Source organism: Apostichopus japonicus, chromosome 2 (genome assembly GCF_037975245.1).
Source record: "Apostichopus japonicus isolate 1M-3 chromosome 2, ASM3797524v1, whole genome shotgun sequence".
NCBI classification, from domain to species: Eukaryota; Metazoa; Echinodermata; class Holothuroidea; order Aspidochirotida; family Stichopodidae; genus Apostichopus; species Apostichopus japonicus.
The window spans coordinates 19,197,042-19,213,271 of NC_092562.1; the positions used below are offsets into that span (position 1 = coordinate 19,197,042).

The window sequence follows — 16,230 nt, forward strand, 5'->3', positions numbered from 1 at the left end:
CAAAGAGGTTCAGTTACAGAATGATTGGAAAATCATAATATCTTAATTTAGTGTACTCCATACCACATGAACCCAGACAGTGACGCTCACTGAACAGTTTCAAGAAATAGCTGAAAACAATTCCTTTTCAAGGTGATTTTGAAGTGTTCCACGATATCAGCGCTTTATAAATACTGATTGATGATTGACGATGATGATTGACCCATTATAATCAACAGCTGATTGTCATAGCATTGCCTCATACTTAAATCAACAGTTTTATCATATCATAGTACTGTATATCATTGTCATATCCAGCAGTTGAGGGCTACTATAGTACAGCATTGCCCTATTTTATTATCAAGAATTGTGTGCTGTTGTATGGTGTAACCTGCTACTATCTATAACAATATCAGATCAAATAAACTAAAATTCTAAATCAAGTTGTGCTTACCTGCTGAATGTCTCTGACACCTTGGGAGATGGAATCATTGACTGCTGATACCCTAAAAAAATTGGTCAAATAATTTATTACAATTTTTGACCAAAGAAAGCAAATACAAATATTCCATTTTTTTTGGGGGGGGTGGGGGAAGGTGGCATGGGGCTGAAGGGAATAGACGGAATAGGCTCTTGTTTAAAAATGTTAATATATTTTCTTTTCTTGGACATTTTCATAAAGTAATGTAGTAAATTCTCTAGAAGCATGTTTACATAATGAAATGTATATATTTTAATAAGCGTCTCTGATAGCAAAAGACATTACATTTAATCAACTTGTTTCAAAATTATTCCTGTCTTCCACGATTTCTTTTGATGCAGAGAGTTCAAAAGTATAAAGAATACTGAAAGTCCAACTGTTGAATCTATTTATACATGGGATTTGATTTATTCCATCGTTTCAGTTTCCAGTATTTGAATATTTACACCCTGCATTTGCCATTCTGGTCAACTTTAGCTGGGATAGGTTTCTTGCCTTTCAAAATCAGATTTTTTATTAAAAAGAATGAAAGAAACTCTAACCTTTGAGAGGATTGATGTCTTTCTGGAAACTCCAAACCAGTAAAGCAGTGTGATAAATATTCATATCGTGGGAGGAATCATCACACTGCAACAGCAAAGCAAAAATAATCATAGTAATAATAATTAAAGAAGACAAGATTTATTTAGAAAAGTGTTACTCTTCTGAATTTTATAATGCAAGTTTTGAAAATGTTATTAATTAATGGCACATGTCAAAAACAAAATGGAAGTAACTGGCAACTTAAAATTAGCACCTGAAATACGAGGTAATTATTCAATTAATTGACCAAGTAACTTAATTAACCAAACCCAAGTCATCATTACCTACAAAACAATGGTAATAAGTATCTATAAAGCCAATTACAAACTCTTAGCAAACTGAGGAGAATTAACCACCGACAGCTCCATAGAAACCACATAAAACTAGTTGCCCAGATTGTCACATTGTAAGATACACTAACTTTCTGTGTTACCTCTTAACCAGTACTGCTCAAAAAAAACAAACCTAAATGATGCCAAGGCTTTAGTAAATAAGTCACAATAAGTTAGAATAGTACAAACATTACTTTACCTTAAGAGGTAACCTAATCAACTTCTTCGGCGAGAGGTTCCAAAAGTGGCCTTGACAATGTTGCTTGATATCAAACATCTTAAACAATGATATCAGTTAAAGCAATTAATTTTCAACAAGGGTCACAATAGAATCAATAACTCACAATAACTAGATTGAGCAATGCACAGGGTATGATAGTAATGTGCTCTCTTTCCATTCGGCCTCAGACTTTTCTATATTTAAGGTTCATTTTGCGGGGCCAAAAGTAAATCTTGCTACTGATTTCAAGAGGGTCTCACTGTTACCATGGGTACAGAATAGAGCCAGAAAACAATAAACATTACCTATTACCATAAATTACTACATAGGAGACAAATATAAATTCTTCTATTTTTAGCTATGAAACATAAAAAAAAAAATCAAATGAACCTCAGCAGGTTCATCTACATAATGACTATTCAACATCGAAACATACGATACCTTCAAGGTAAACCAAAACTTACCACCTCTGGACACTGATCCAGGAAGGATCCTTGTGTTGCTGTGGCAATAAACTGCATGATCTCCGTATGAGGGATATAGCCGAAGGCACTGTGAGGCAGGAAGCCGTGTCCAACTTGAATGAAAGAGCAAGCGATGGTGCTGTCACGTAACTTTGCCAGTGCATTGTTGAGTATTGGGTCCTCCCGGACACCAATGACACCGTCTGTAATTACTACGATTCCTGTCAAGATTTATAAAGAGTAATTTACAGTTATCCAAAATTTGAAATTACTTTATTTTATAGGTGTCTCTATTTTTGAGATACCAAACTTTAATAGTTTTCCACATTTGCAAGGTCTGTTGTCTTCAAATGACTTTCGACCTCCTCTACACACGGTGAGACTTTCTTGCTAATTTTGAGATGTCCTCAAGCTCAGATTTTATGAGATTCTAACAATTTAGCACCAATAGCCTCAAAAAGAGATTGGATTGCACTTAATGACTATAGGCTGTATACACTAAATAAACAACAACCACATACAATGTAGAAGATGCATCAATTTTTCCCTTCTTAAACTATTGTATGCACAGATTTCACCTTTTGATCTCTGCTGACCTCAAATGACCTTTGTACTTCAACCAAAAAACAATATGCTTTTAGACCTGAATGTAGGGCATGAACAAGCTTACTGTATACATGCGTGCTATCATACTTCCAAAAGTTCTATTTTCATGAAAACTAAAAAATAGTCTTAAAGGTTGAAGCAAATGAAAACAAGCCGTCAGTTTCGATATTTCATGAAAATTTAGCAAACGAAAATATTCACTTCAGGTTGAGTTCGTGCCAATAAAAGTAACTCAAAACAGTGTGTCTTTCTAGACATAAACGAAAGTGTCATTTCATTATTTATCATTATAGGTAAGACATAAGTCATCTCCGTGATATTAGAATATTTAAATAACTTTTGCTACTACTGGTACATATGTAATCTATCACAAATCATACTAACTTCATATTTATGAGAAACTTGAAGTTATAAGGTAACTATGATAACTAAAAGTATACGGGTGAAAAGTATGAACCATCTCATCAACTTAGCCCATTCTTTTGCATGGTTTGTAGTATTTTTTCGGCACACACAATAGCAGAAAGTATCGAATGAAAAAGATATATTTGCCAATTGGTTTGAAATTCATGGCTTTTCACCTGCACTGGTGTTTGGAGGCAACAACTGCAGAGCTAATATGCCACACCACAACATGTTCATAAAGCAGGATTCTGGAAGGGCCATATCTGGTTGTGAAACTGACAGGCCACCATCTTGTGCCCTGAGGAAGTTACCACTGCCACCATGGTCAGTCTCGTTGACACCTATGAGGAGAGTTTTTAAATGGTGAGATTTCAGCAGTCGGATGTTTCCTGTTCATAACTGCTGGATGCTAATATCAGTTCTCAAACAAATGGTTTCATGTAATTCTACTATAGCCCAGGTTTTAACCTTCGATTTTTGTCAGCAATCAACTACACTTGCCAGTGCAAGACATTACAATTATTTTCAATACAATTCAATGCAATGCAGTGAAGAAGGGCACAGCACATCATAAAACACAAGACAATAAAATACAGCATATTATAATACAATGTAACATAACACAATACAATAAGAAATAACAAACACCATGTAATATTACACAATGTAATATGATATAACACAAAATAATGTAAAACAATACAATGTAACACTATATAACAAAATACAGTATGATATAACATAATATAATATAACACAATATAATATAACACAAAACATAATACTTTACAACACAATACAATACAATACATCATAATACAATAGAATTCAATAAAAAACAATACAATGAAATACAATAGAATAGAATACAATAACATACAATACAATATGAGACGATCCAATACAATAAAAATACAATACAATACAATAAAATAAAATACAATAAAATACAACCCAAGACAGTAATACTCCTAGTACCAACATGTACATAGAGCAAAACTTACAGTTAAACAGCTTGTTCTCAAAAGTTTCAATTTCTTGCTGAAGTATCTCCAGGACCTCATCAATGACATCAGCAGTAATCAGGGCACCTTGAACTAAAACCTATCGGCCAAAAAAAATGTGAAAATTAATTCAAGCATATCAAAGCATATCATATATAATGATTTTATGGTCAGAAGGACAACAGGTAATACTAAATACATGAGATTGCTTTCATAAATGCAAGCACTTTTTTTATTAGGCTGATTTTGATCACATTTTTCATCACTATTCTACTAACATACTACAACATTGCAGATGATTTAAAACTACGTCAAGAAATAAGTCAACTTCTTTCAAATTAATACAGAAAATTTCAAAATTTTGAATATTTTGACTGTCATTTTTATATGTGGTTTAATATCAACATGAAACAGTATGTGGACAATACAGCATTATAGACTGAATCAAATGGCATTAATTACTGGTTTAATAACCTTAATTGGACTCTCCAGCATTTCGAGAGATGGTGCTGTCATATCGGTCCTACTGTTTACAGATTTCTGAACATGATTATTGAAATGTATTGTACATTGAATGATCTTATTGGTACCGTTTTGGGGAATAAATGTAAATTTGCATGGAATCCATGATTTTATGATACCCTCCTCTTTATGCACAATTGTCATGGTGACATTTATGCAAACAAATGGCAATTTTTTTACTGAAATTAAGTACCATTTGTTCTTCACCCATTAGTTGCTATAATCTTATTTCAGAAATTACTACTTTACCTGTTGCGTGGTCAGGGCAGATACTGGTGTGTAGGCTACTACAGTGATGTAGATCATAGGAGACAGAAGACATGAACTTCCAGGGACATGAAACTGGTGAAAGCAAAAGATGGACAAAAAGAGACGTATTACATAAGATTAGAACATCCTATAAGAAGATGAATAGACTTACTGCACTGAAAATATGTAATACAAGTCAACTTGATACTGTCCTAACTTTGCAAATATAAATATATATATATATATATATACATTTCATTGATTGGTGTCTAGTTTGAAGCAGAGTGCTCTATGACCGGTGGATAGAGCGAAGTATAGATGAGAATTAGTTGAGACTAGTGGAACACTAGTAGTTGTTACTCAGAGTTTTACACATTGAGCGATCTTCAGACAACTCAGAGTATTTATATATAGATATTATACTGCATATGAAACAACATGCACCCATGTAGTTGTCAAACCTAAGATTGAAAGCAACTGATGCGAGTGTTTTAGATTACGTTTTAACTTCAAGTTAATGGGGTTCCTTAAAAACTCACTGGCTGAATCAAACCTCTGAGGCAGTTAGACAGGCAGGTGAAGCTGTTCATAATATTCACTTTACCAAGCTGAATATCCTGCAAATAAACAAAGAATAGATCTTAAAACATTTTATGCAGAGATATACCTATAAATTTTCTTATACAGATGGATTTCAATTTAGAATAATTATTAATTTCTTTTTTTAAATGAAATGAATTCCTTAGCAAAGAAGACATGACTTTCCCATATACACTGTAAACTTACATAACATGACTTTTCATGCCAGGGTTTAGCAGAGATGCTGTAACTTTCTCCAAGTGTTGGGTGACTTTCAGATACGACTTTCTTGCGAATCAAGTCTATATAACATGATTTTTTGAGTATCAAAGACTACATGATATGACTAGGACTTCACCAAAAGCATATATATGTAGAAGACATGACTTTTGCATGTTACTGAGTGAAGAGGATATGACACTGCAGTGAATTTTCCATGACTTATGGCCAATAGGTACTGTATGCTTGCATAAATGCGTGCTACGTTACGATTTAACTTTAAATACTAAGCTAAAGGATGCAAATGTTTAGACACACAAGGTGTACGGACGACACACACTACTATACAACACATTGTCTATTTGACTCTAATGGTTTGAACATAACAAATTCCCAATGGCAAGCAGGTCATTTGAATACTCAACCAATCTGCATGCAAATGAATTAGAACTCTCAGGTCGACGTAACATATTCTCATGATGTATAACAAGATGAAAACCAACAGAAACATTTTAGGGTTTAAACTTGTGCATGCCTTTCATACTATTGGTGTCTACAAAAGCAATAAACAATTGAACTTGTACTGTTTGTTTCCTTTCATAATTTGAATGCTGGAAGCTGTGAGAATTATCTATTCACTCTTTAAAAGTCAAGCGATTTTGCTGGATGAATTTCTAAAATATTATAATTTGACCGTTTCTGATCTACTTACTACGGATGCCATGGAGGGACTGAAATCCAAAATGAACACCATACGGTATCTTCTTGCCAAGAAGGAAATATGGGTGCTTGGAAGAATCTCATAGCTTGTTGGTGATGGTTCATCACTGTCATGAGATGACTCTTCCACTACAGGAAGAACCGACAAAACTTCTAGCTCTTCCTTCGATTGAAGCTTTGAAAGAAAAAAAAGAAAAAACAGGTAAGAACAACATTTTTTATAGTTAACAGCTAAAGCAAATAGCATTATTGAACGGCTCCGAACTGCATGACAAGTCTTTATGTTGTTTTGAGTTTATAAATCAAGAAAATCTTTGAAGTTGGGATTCGATAGGAACTCGGTAAGCTCATTCACTTTGATTACTCAGTAATGAAGAAATATTTCACAAGAAGCACGAGTCCAAACTAATATTAAAGAAATTGTGCACAATTGGCATACTCAACTTGTATATCTCAGATTTGCACAAGCAAAATTTTGAAGAGTGCATGCTAAACAAGTTTACATATTGGACTTGTAGCTGTCCAACATTTTCACGTGACTGAAAATGCGTCAGCTAAATTTCAAGACGATACTAACGGTCTACACGTGAAAGGAATACATTAATTTTTGTCCCTAAAAACAGTCATTACACATCAATAATGTTGTCAAAATATTTAGACCTTGTATGAGATTTAATACATACATGTGTAAAGTTTTGTTTAAAGCTATGCAACTTTCAAAGTGAAATGACAATGTTCATCCACTGAAGATGTAGCCTACAGTATGTAGCCAATGCTACTTTGAATTTGAGGAAACCCTGAAACATTTTGTAAGTTACACGAATCAAGTTCCGGGGCAAAACAGTTGACAAGCACATGATTACAATGAATTCCTTTGCTTTTCATGAAAATATGAATAAAACTGCCTCACTTGACATATCATTTGTTTGATTGTATTCACTGACAGAAAGGGGGGGGGGGGGGTGTATTGTGCAAGATTCATTGTGCAAGACTGTGTGTGTACTTGTATACTAAAATATGCAACAAGTTTGTAACAGTTAGCTTCAGATTTTTGATATCTTGCCAGTTCACCAAGAAAACATTGTAGCAGAGAAATGATTTTAATAAGCTCTCTGGGCACAAAAAGGAGGGACAGGGAAGGGCGGGGGGGAGTCAGAACGCATGCTTAAATTGCAATTTTTTTTTTTTTTTTTTAAATTTTGCTGAACTGAGATGATTTTTCTAGTTGATACAAATAAGTTGGCTCATTCCAGAGACTATACACAGATCAATAGAGCTTTTTCAAAATACATTCTAGAAATCCCTATACTGCCGACAAAAGTCTGTATCTCCCGGTATTTAGTATATTGTGTCTTTATGTAGCCACAATATATTGGGGATTTTTTCATGAAATATCATTTCTTTTTTAGTTCAGCTTTTGATTCATTATTTTATCATGCCTCTGGCACCATTAGTTATTTTAACTACAAGATTCATTGACCACGAAATTGACATAGGTAAACCTGTTGTGGTAAAACGCCAAACTTTACCACATGTCCTACAATGTTCATACTGACACAGATATACGATCCGGTCATGAACCATAATTTCAGAATGTCATTTAGAAATGGAAAGCAAATTGCCAGTAGATTTAAGTTAATATCATCTCAGAAAATATCAGGATCAACAACCCTGCATTGAAGTTCTTGGCAAGAAGCCAAGAAATTATGTACCTCAATGTCAAGTTTTAACAATTGTGTTTGTCGCATGCGTCTCCGGGAAACCACAGGTGTTTTACCGTACTTTTGTATTTATGTAGTGGTTATCAATGTATAAAGGGCACCTTGTTGTTAGCATTTGCAATGCTTTGGCAATGCCTATACAGAGATACTTTTCTCTGATGCTCTTTGATGTAGGAAGATGTTCTCAAAGCTATGGAACTTATCATTCCATGCTCATTTGTGTTTACTAGACACTACACTGAAAAAGTATCATTAAAACTTGGCACATTCTGACTGTTAAGTCTGGATGGATGAGCACTTCAGCTCAAGCCTTAAGGACTGTGGTTGGATAAATAAGGAAGAGGGCCCTGCAGCTTATTCATCAACAATCGATAAGTACTTAGCAAAATCAAAATAATTAAAAAAAATTTTAATGGAAAGGATGGGGAGGGGAAAGTGAGTTAGAACTTACCAATTCCTCATCACTTTTTGGAGTAACTGTTTGATTGAGATGATCGAAGAACCAAGCTGCCCTGGTATTGCGAGATATTCTGTATTCCTCCTTCATTAACAGGTAAACATCTGCTGCTTCAGCCATCTGCATAAGATTAAGGCAATTAACTGCTTTAAACTGACCACATTGTTAAACATTTACAAGTAACTAACGAAAGTGTAACAATGTATCAATACGAAATTCAGTTTGGTCGCAACTGGGCTCAATAACAACAGTAGGCCTATTCGGTAACATTGAAACTAAAACTAAGTACAGGCTAGCCTAAGTTACTAACTTTAGCCTAGGTGTACTAGAACCGGCCTACAGTATGCTACTACTAGTCGTACTGTACATGCCTATATGCTAAATAACCTACATTTCTCTGATGTTGACGTACTCCAGCTCCATTCTGTGTCATTGCTTTATCAAAAATGTTAATGATACTTTTAATTAAGAACAACCAGTGAAACTTCTAGCATGCTAAGTTAGCCCCAACTCAGCTAGAAACGTCAAATCAAAAGTGACATTGGCCTAGGCTGGCCTGGGTTTGCGTAAGTTCAGTGTTGCTCTATCAAAGTCAATATCCGTGGTCGCGATATATCGATGGCACATTGTGCATTTGTGTACAGAACGATGCTAACACTATCCTCATAATAACACAGTTACGGGGCTACCAGTACCGTAGCGCTCTATGGTACACAGAAGTATAGCCAGAAAGGTAACAACCACTTAGGCCTAAAGGTTGGCGTACACAAATATGCGACGGTGCGAAAGTCAGACACCCGTCAAATCTGATTTTGAGGAAATTAGCAATGTGGCAGTTGGTCCTATTCTTTTTCTAGGGTAAGCGAAGAAGTCTCAAATATGGAGCTGGATCAAGAAGCTTTAGAGTCGCTGCTGCACATGGGTTTTTGCGATATTACAGAAAACAAGCGGGCGCTAAACGAAGCAAGGAATGATCTGTCCGAGGCAGTGGCTATCCTAACACATGAAAAGCAAGACCTAAGCTACGATGTTCCTACTTTGTCGGAAATGAAAGAGATGAATACAAGAGGCTTGGGTAAAGGTGGCAATGAATACATGGATTTACCAAATTCACCAGTTAAGCAACCGCATGATCTTCCACCGTCCTACGACGAAGTTATGGAACCAGTTGAGGTGGGTGTGTCACCATATCCATGGTTAAGCAATGGCATGACCTAGGCTATAGGCCTAAGTTCGGCTAACATAGGCCTAACACTTGTTTCAGATAAGGTGTTAGCCTATATAAATCCACTGTATTATTATTATGATTAATTAAAGTTCACTAATTCTCACTGAAGCATAGCGGATAGGAAACAGAATTAGCCTTAGGCAAACAGTTACAAGTTACAGTTTATGTAACCAAGACCAAGATCATGTGGGACTGAGAGTCTTGATACCATTGGCTCCTTCGTAAGTTCTAGCTTAGGCCTAGGTAGGCCTATGTTTAAAATGTAGGCAACAAGTTGACAATTATTGAAATTTTGCTCACGTTTGTGGTGTGTGCTAGGGATGTTCTAAGGAACAGCTACATTTCAGCTACAACAACAGTGGTTTAAGACCAGTTCTAACTATAGTATAGGGATGTTACTAAAACGAATGACAATTGCATTACACATAACGAATGACAATATGTTGTACATACTAAAAAATTGCGTTGACTAAAACGAATGACAGTTATGACAGCACAGACATTTGCTTCAACCAGATATCACAGTTCAGACTTCGTGGGTATCTTGATCTAGTAAAGTATGGACAAGATAAAAAAGCACCTTATAGTAAGCGAAATTGTAAGTCTGACTTTAAAAAGTAAATTTAACGTCATTTTTCCGATATTAATTGTTAGAAACTAAGTTAACTAACAATACTATAATCTTGAAACAGCTTCAGTTATCTTTCTATATAAATCTACAGAGGTAAAAAGCACAGCACTCAAGCGCATTCTCGCACAAAAACTTTCCCTGTGGTTTCTAGATCTGTAAATTACACCAAAACCCTGCAACCACTTAACATGCGATTTTCCTCAAATCATTTTTGCGCAGAAAACCAATAACCGCATTTACTCCACTCCGTTAATCATTCTATCTCTTCTCAACATTGTCCTTCATTGTCATTCGTTGTCATTCGTTGTCATTCGCTGTCATTCGCAAATGATAATTAACCCTGTACAAAGTCAATTGTCATTCGGTCATTTGCTGTCATTCGTTTTAGTTTGTCCCTAGTATAGGTAGGCTACATGGAGTTTTTAAATGACAGCCAGACTAGCCCTAGGTCCTTAGTTACACAAGTAGAATGATTATCACAGACACTTAAGGCCCTGGTTATGTTTACCTTAGCACTTTGATGTTAAAATTTACTGATTTGATTAAAATATGTGCTCACCTTAGTTCTTACACCATATTGTACTTGAAGCTAGAACTAGTGCATGTAAACACATTCCCATCATAGAATTTATAATGTATTGGGTTATTAACATATATTCCTCTATAAAATTTTCTGGAGTTGAAGGATACTGTAGCTACTTTGATATACTGTACATGCTGAATTAATAATATTTGAAGTTTGAACATGTAAGTGCCAGAGTCAAAGCATTGTTATTTAGGGTAGATAATTAAGAACCATCTTATTGAAATGCTTTGATTTTCATGCTAAGGAATAAAGTGGTGTAAGATTTATTGTATTGTATGCATTTCCTAAGCCTAAAGTTACGCCTTGTAAATGGTTCTAATTAGTTTAGCCCTTTTGTTCATTTAGTCTACATTGGAATGGCCTATATCGATGTCTAAAACTTTCACGTTCTAATGAATACTTGTATTTAGTTTGAAGTACATAACTACACTATAACAATGTTACCTTGTATAGGGTTACCTTGGCTGTGTAGGTAAAGGCTACAACGTTTTGGATGACGTTAAAACAGACCAGTTTTTAATTTAAAAGCCTGTTTCAAACTTTGAAACCATACTTTATAATGAAGTATGCTGCATACACAAACTTATTGTCTTCTGTACATGACAAACTTTTCTTCTACTCCCAAATGCTCATGTTTTGGGGAAATAAAAATTTAAGTTTACCTTGTATTCATTGTCTTTGCATCCTCATGTTGTGTATTTAAGAGAAAGTTGCAAATAATTACTGTGACAAAAACAATTTGTTTTTAATATTTTAAAGAAATTTACACTGAACATTTGTAACAGCTCATCATGCACCCACATACCCCCAACACCAGAATACTCTACGTAATTCTTAGCCCTGTTGTGGTGTCAAAGATATTCAGAAATTTTGAGTCCAAACACAGTTTTTAAAATGCACAGGAACCAAAACATTTTTTTAAAGCCCTCCTTTTTAACTTTACAATCCCCACACACAAGGTAGCATACGCCCATTAAAAGCCCCATTGACTTACACACTAAATCACAAAAGTAATGTGGTCTCTTAGTCTAGATAGAAGTTTTCACTAGCTAAATGCTACCCATCACCGGATAGCTGACAAATTGGCCTTTCATGGCACCATCAATTTTCCGTATCATGACCGTGTAGATTTTTTGCTATCCGAGCCGGAAGTTTTCGTCACTTGTAAACAAACCTCTTCACTCAGTGGTAAACAAATTTCCTACGCTGCTCCTGGGAGGCCTAAAGGGGTCTAAAATTGCCTCAATTGACCCAATTTTGTCACCACTTCCATTCATGCTCTTCAACATGTAAGCCACATAAAACTAGATTATGATTGATAACAGGTCACAAAAGATGTTCTCCTGCTGCTTTTTGGCACTTTTCCTGAAGGAGAACAATCGAGTGGATTGATATAGACTCTAATAGGAGTATGCCACCACCAGTATTGATAACTTGCCATTACAAAGGGCATATTTATAATACTTTCCATTGATATAGAATTGATGGTCATTCGTCAATTCTATAAACTGGATCTGATACCAACCAATCGAAAGCCTTGTAAGAAAAACGCCATATTTGTCTTCTCTATTTAGGCAAAAGAGTAATGCTGCTTTGTGTGTCAAGCTCCACACAGGCTGCACACAGTGGCTGTGTTTCTCTTTAATACTGTACATAACAAAGGGCCTGAAATGAGTCTCTTTGAAGCCAAATTCTTTGCATATTTGAACAAGAACTAATCTGCCAAGGACATCATTACATTTTGTAGTAGGGAATTTTTTGTGAATCATAAAAATGTTGATCATTTTAGAAAAGGAAGAAGTTTTAATGGGTTGGCCTTTTGGTTAAGTGTAAATGTCCAAGGATACTGTAGTTTCATCTTCCACTAGTAGGGATGGTGTATATTAACAAATATGCATGAGACTAAGTAATAATATATTAATTAAGGTCATTACATCAAATATTTCTACTTCTATTGGTTGCAGTTCATTTTTAATCTTGTTTGAATCTGTTATAATACAGACTTTTCACTCAAGAACAAAATATAATGCTTCATGCATTGTCATCACGTTCAACTGTAACAATTCTATCATTGGTTTACAATGACCATCAGGGAGCATAAAGTTTTTTAATAAATCTAAAATAATTGAAAAGTACTTGTACCTGGTACTCGGATCCTTAAATGCTGTACTCGGACACTAAAGTCACACTTCGAGTACTCAGTACTCGAATCCTAAGGAGCAGTACTTGGACTATGGTACTAGGTACTCAGAACCTCAAGTACAGTACTCGGAGGTACTTGGTACTCGGATAATGTAGTACTTTCAGACTTTAACACTGGAATCTAAGATGCAATTTAAAAATATAATGTTCAAGGTACAGTACAGTAAGATGGCATACTGTACATTTTCAAGCAGCTATGATGTATCTGTTTTGCAGAGTGAAGACCCTAGTGCTGCCATTACAGAAGTTCGAGAGGAATCGGTAGAAGATGCCAACAAATTTCCCGTCACCAACCTGTACGAATTACAGTCAAGAGTGTTCACAGACCAGTGGTCTATACCATACAAGAAGGAGGAGTCTCTCGGAAAGTGTCTCATTGCTGCCATTAAGATGGCCCAGAACGGTAAACATAAAACATTGGATAATGTGCAGAACATCTATGATCAATGGGTCCCTTTACATAGTTAGGTATGAGTTCAATATAAATAGTACACTGTCATGATCTGCAACGACGACCCGCAAACTTTAGGGTGTTACCCAAACTTGGGTCTTGGTAAATACATATTTTGAGTTGCAGGATTTTTCCAGATGACATAAATTTATCTACAGATCTCGGAACTGGTTGACGTCCATAGTCCAAATTAACTTTCATGATTTTTTAATCAATTCCAAAGCATGTGGAGTCATGGAATCTCCTGAGTCTTTGGACTTAATCTTTGCAGACTGGTGGTGTACAACTTTCAAGACATAATTATATTATACAGTAAGATGGAGGAGGACTAATCCATTTGTCCAGTCTTCATTTATTTTTATTTTTTTTGTGTATGTGTGATATGAGTCTACACTAAACTCTCAACACCATAAGTTCAATAGCGTAAACTAGTCAACTTATATAGATTGCAGAAATGAAGGGAAAATTCCAAACCTTTTTCACAAGACGTTTCTTACATTTGAACTATTAATATGTTACTGTTCCTGGGCATAAAGTAAAAGCAGGGCAAATTTTAAGGATTGTTTTGGTTTGTCCCTGAGATAACTTTGCGTCCGTCACACAACCTCCAAAGAGCCGAGTTTGGTTGTCCTTACAGAAATTCGGACGACCTAACTACAATTAAGAATTTGCCTTGGTTAAACAACAGATTGAAAAGATTTAGAAACAGCCAAATTGGAAAGCTCATCTGGTTTTGACTTTTTTTCTGAAAATCGTCAGGCCTCTGTGGATTCTTCTAAATTAATTAAAAAAAAAAAAGCATGATTAAATCTGTGTATTATTTCCTACCATTAAATGGAACAGAAACCTTGGAGTCAGACGAAAACTGCGTAAGCTTTGTTCAACGTTGCTTGCCGGAGGCTATCCGCAAACTCATGACATCAAACGCTGTCCACCGTTGGGGATTGGAGATACACGAGGGTATCTACAACATGCTGCAGATGGTAGTCGACCTGGTAGCAGCACGTCTCAAGTACAAACCCATTCCGATTGAACTGCTGGAACTGTTAGCATTGGTGAGTATTTGTGTCAAAATGCTAGGAATATTTATAGGGATGATTTATTTTAACTTTGGCAATCTATAAAATATTCCTTCCTTCCTCCCGCCCTCCCCCCCTCTCCCCCAAAAAATTGGTGCACTAAAAATTCTCCAAATGTCATCTGGCAAGTAATGTTTCTGGAATAATGCTGATTTACTTCACACCTTGCTTACCTGTCTCCTCACAACATTTCTGATAAATTCAAATTCAGACTTTAAACACATTTGTGAGTAAACTGTGCAAATATTTCACGTAGCGTATTCGCACAGATGGTCCAAGCCCTATACTGTATTTGCATTGATGTATTTCAAACTCTACAGTTAAAACCTCAGTCCATCATTCCTTTTCTCTTACTGCACTTTTTCATCAGAATACCTACTTTGTCCCAACTGTCCCATAGTTTTGCTTTCTTCCATATGGTTTCAATATGCACCACAATGCTGTGAAAAGTGTGCGTATATATCAACTACATGATTCTGAAAGTCAAATATATTTTTGTGGCAACTCAGGCATCAACTAAGCACCCAATAGAATGTGATGGAATACATGTGTAATTTGCTGGATTAAACACATTTGGTTATACACACTTAAGGTTAAATAGCAACTCAGTGCAGAGAAAACAAACATACTGTGAGATGAAAATCCTTTTCATTATCAGAGATGTTAGCTTCCCATAAAATTTGTGACAACAAGGCCTACTATATGTTATGATATTTGAGTGCGTGCGAATGATACAGCCTATAGCCCAAGATGCGCTATCTGTACACATGGATAGTAACGTTACCAGTAGTTACAGTTGAATAACATACTTTGTGTTCGTTGAGCACTGTAGATGCAAAAATGTTTGCAGACAAACATGGGGCTATTAACAAATCACAGGAAGTATGAAACAGCATCCTTGGCTAGTTTGAGCATGAAAATCTCTGTAATGGAAATGTTGTTGTTGAGTGTTTGGATTTTATTTGTTTTCAAACAAGCATCTCTAGGATTGGAAGAAATATTGGTTCTATTGAGAAGAAGTTTATTTGAAAAGAAAGAAAGAGGTTCTTTCAATAAATTATGTGTTTTTTTTTTCTGTTTTGCATAGGCCTAGTCATGAGTTTGTCTACTCGGGGTTTGTTTCTAAAAAAAAAGAGTATCTTCATTTTACGACTATACTTAACTTTTGATATACCTTAGAACATCATATTGTGTGGCTGACCTTGCTGAAGGCGTCGTAGAGAAAGTCAACGAAGAATGAAAGTGACAAGAGTCTCATTGTATGTTTTAAAAGTAACTTAATCAATTTCATCAAGGTAATGTATATATGCAATCCGGTTATCATCAGATGTTCGGTTTTAATGTGTTTGCCTGACAGGCTATTGATTTACACGTACACAGTAAAAGGGAAATTCCTGTGACATATTCTTATAATGCTGCTATATTTCTTCAAATTCAAATGAATACAGTTTCCACAAATTTTTGGGATTCCTTTGGCATATTTCAGCTCAAGGTCACACACGAATGATTAGAC

At 35.4% G+C, this 16,230-nt stretch overlaps 2 protein-coding genes across 9 annotated transcripts in view; one reads left to right on the forward strand and one right to left on the reverse strand.

The window, feature by feature from the left end:
• LOC139981183 (KICSTOR complex protein SZT2-like) overlaps positions 1 to 9,133 on the reverse strand; it is a 69,394-nt gene extending 60,261 nt beyond the window's left edge. For 6 of the 8 annotated variants that reach the window (XM_071993441.1, XM_071993426.1, XM_071993435.1 and 3 more), the window contains exons 1-10: positions 8,932 to 9,132; positions 8,535 to 8,660; positions 6,355 to 6,537; positions 5,384 to 5,461; positions 4,845 to 4,937; positions 4,074 to 4,173; positions 3,246 to 3,410; positions 2,059 to 2,279; positions 1,003 to 1,087; positions 434 to 485 (exon numbers count right to left, since the gene is read on the reverse strand). In XM_071993441.1, coding sequence (XP_071849542.1) covers positions 434 to 485; positions 1,003 to 1,087; positions 2,059 to 2,279; positions 3,246 to 3,410; positions 4,074 to 4,173; positions 4,845 to 4,937; positions 5,384 to 5,461; positions 6,355 to 6,537; positions 8,535 to 8,660; positions 8,932 to 8,973 — 1,145 coding nt within the window. In that variant the 5' untranslated portion in view covers positions 8,974 to 9,132. Of the gene's footprint in view, positions 1 to 433; positions 486 to 1,002; positions 1,088 to 2,058; positions 2,280 to 3,245; positions 3,411 to 4,073; positions 4,174 to 4,844; positions 4,938 to 5,383; positions 5,462 to 6,354; positions 6,538 to 8,534; positions 8,661 to 8,931 lie in introns of all 8 variants that reach the window. The other 2 variants (XM_071993408.1, XM_071993387.1) reach the window with 1 other exon arrangement.
• A 137-nt stretch (positions 9,134 to 9,270) lies between these two features.
• LOC139981229 (ubiquitin carboxyl-terminal hydrolase 24-like) overlaps positions 9,271 to 16,230 on the forward strand; it is a 48,707-nt gene continuing 41,747 nt past the window's right edge. The window contains exons 1-3 of the mRNA XM_071993454.1: positions 9,271 to 9,713; positions 13,404 to 13,590; positions 14,482 to 14,693. Coding sequence (XP_071849555.1) covers positions 9,420 to 9,713; positions 13,404 to 13,590; positions 14,482 to 14,693 — 693 coding nt within the window. The 5' untranslated portion in view covers positions 9,271 to 9,419. The remainder of the gene's footprint in view (positions 9,714 to 13,403; positions 13,591 to 14,481; positions 14,694 to 16,230) is intronic.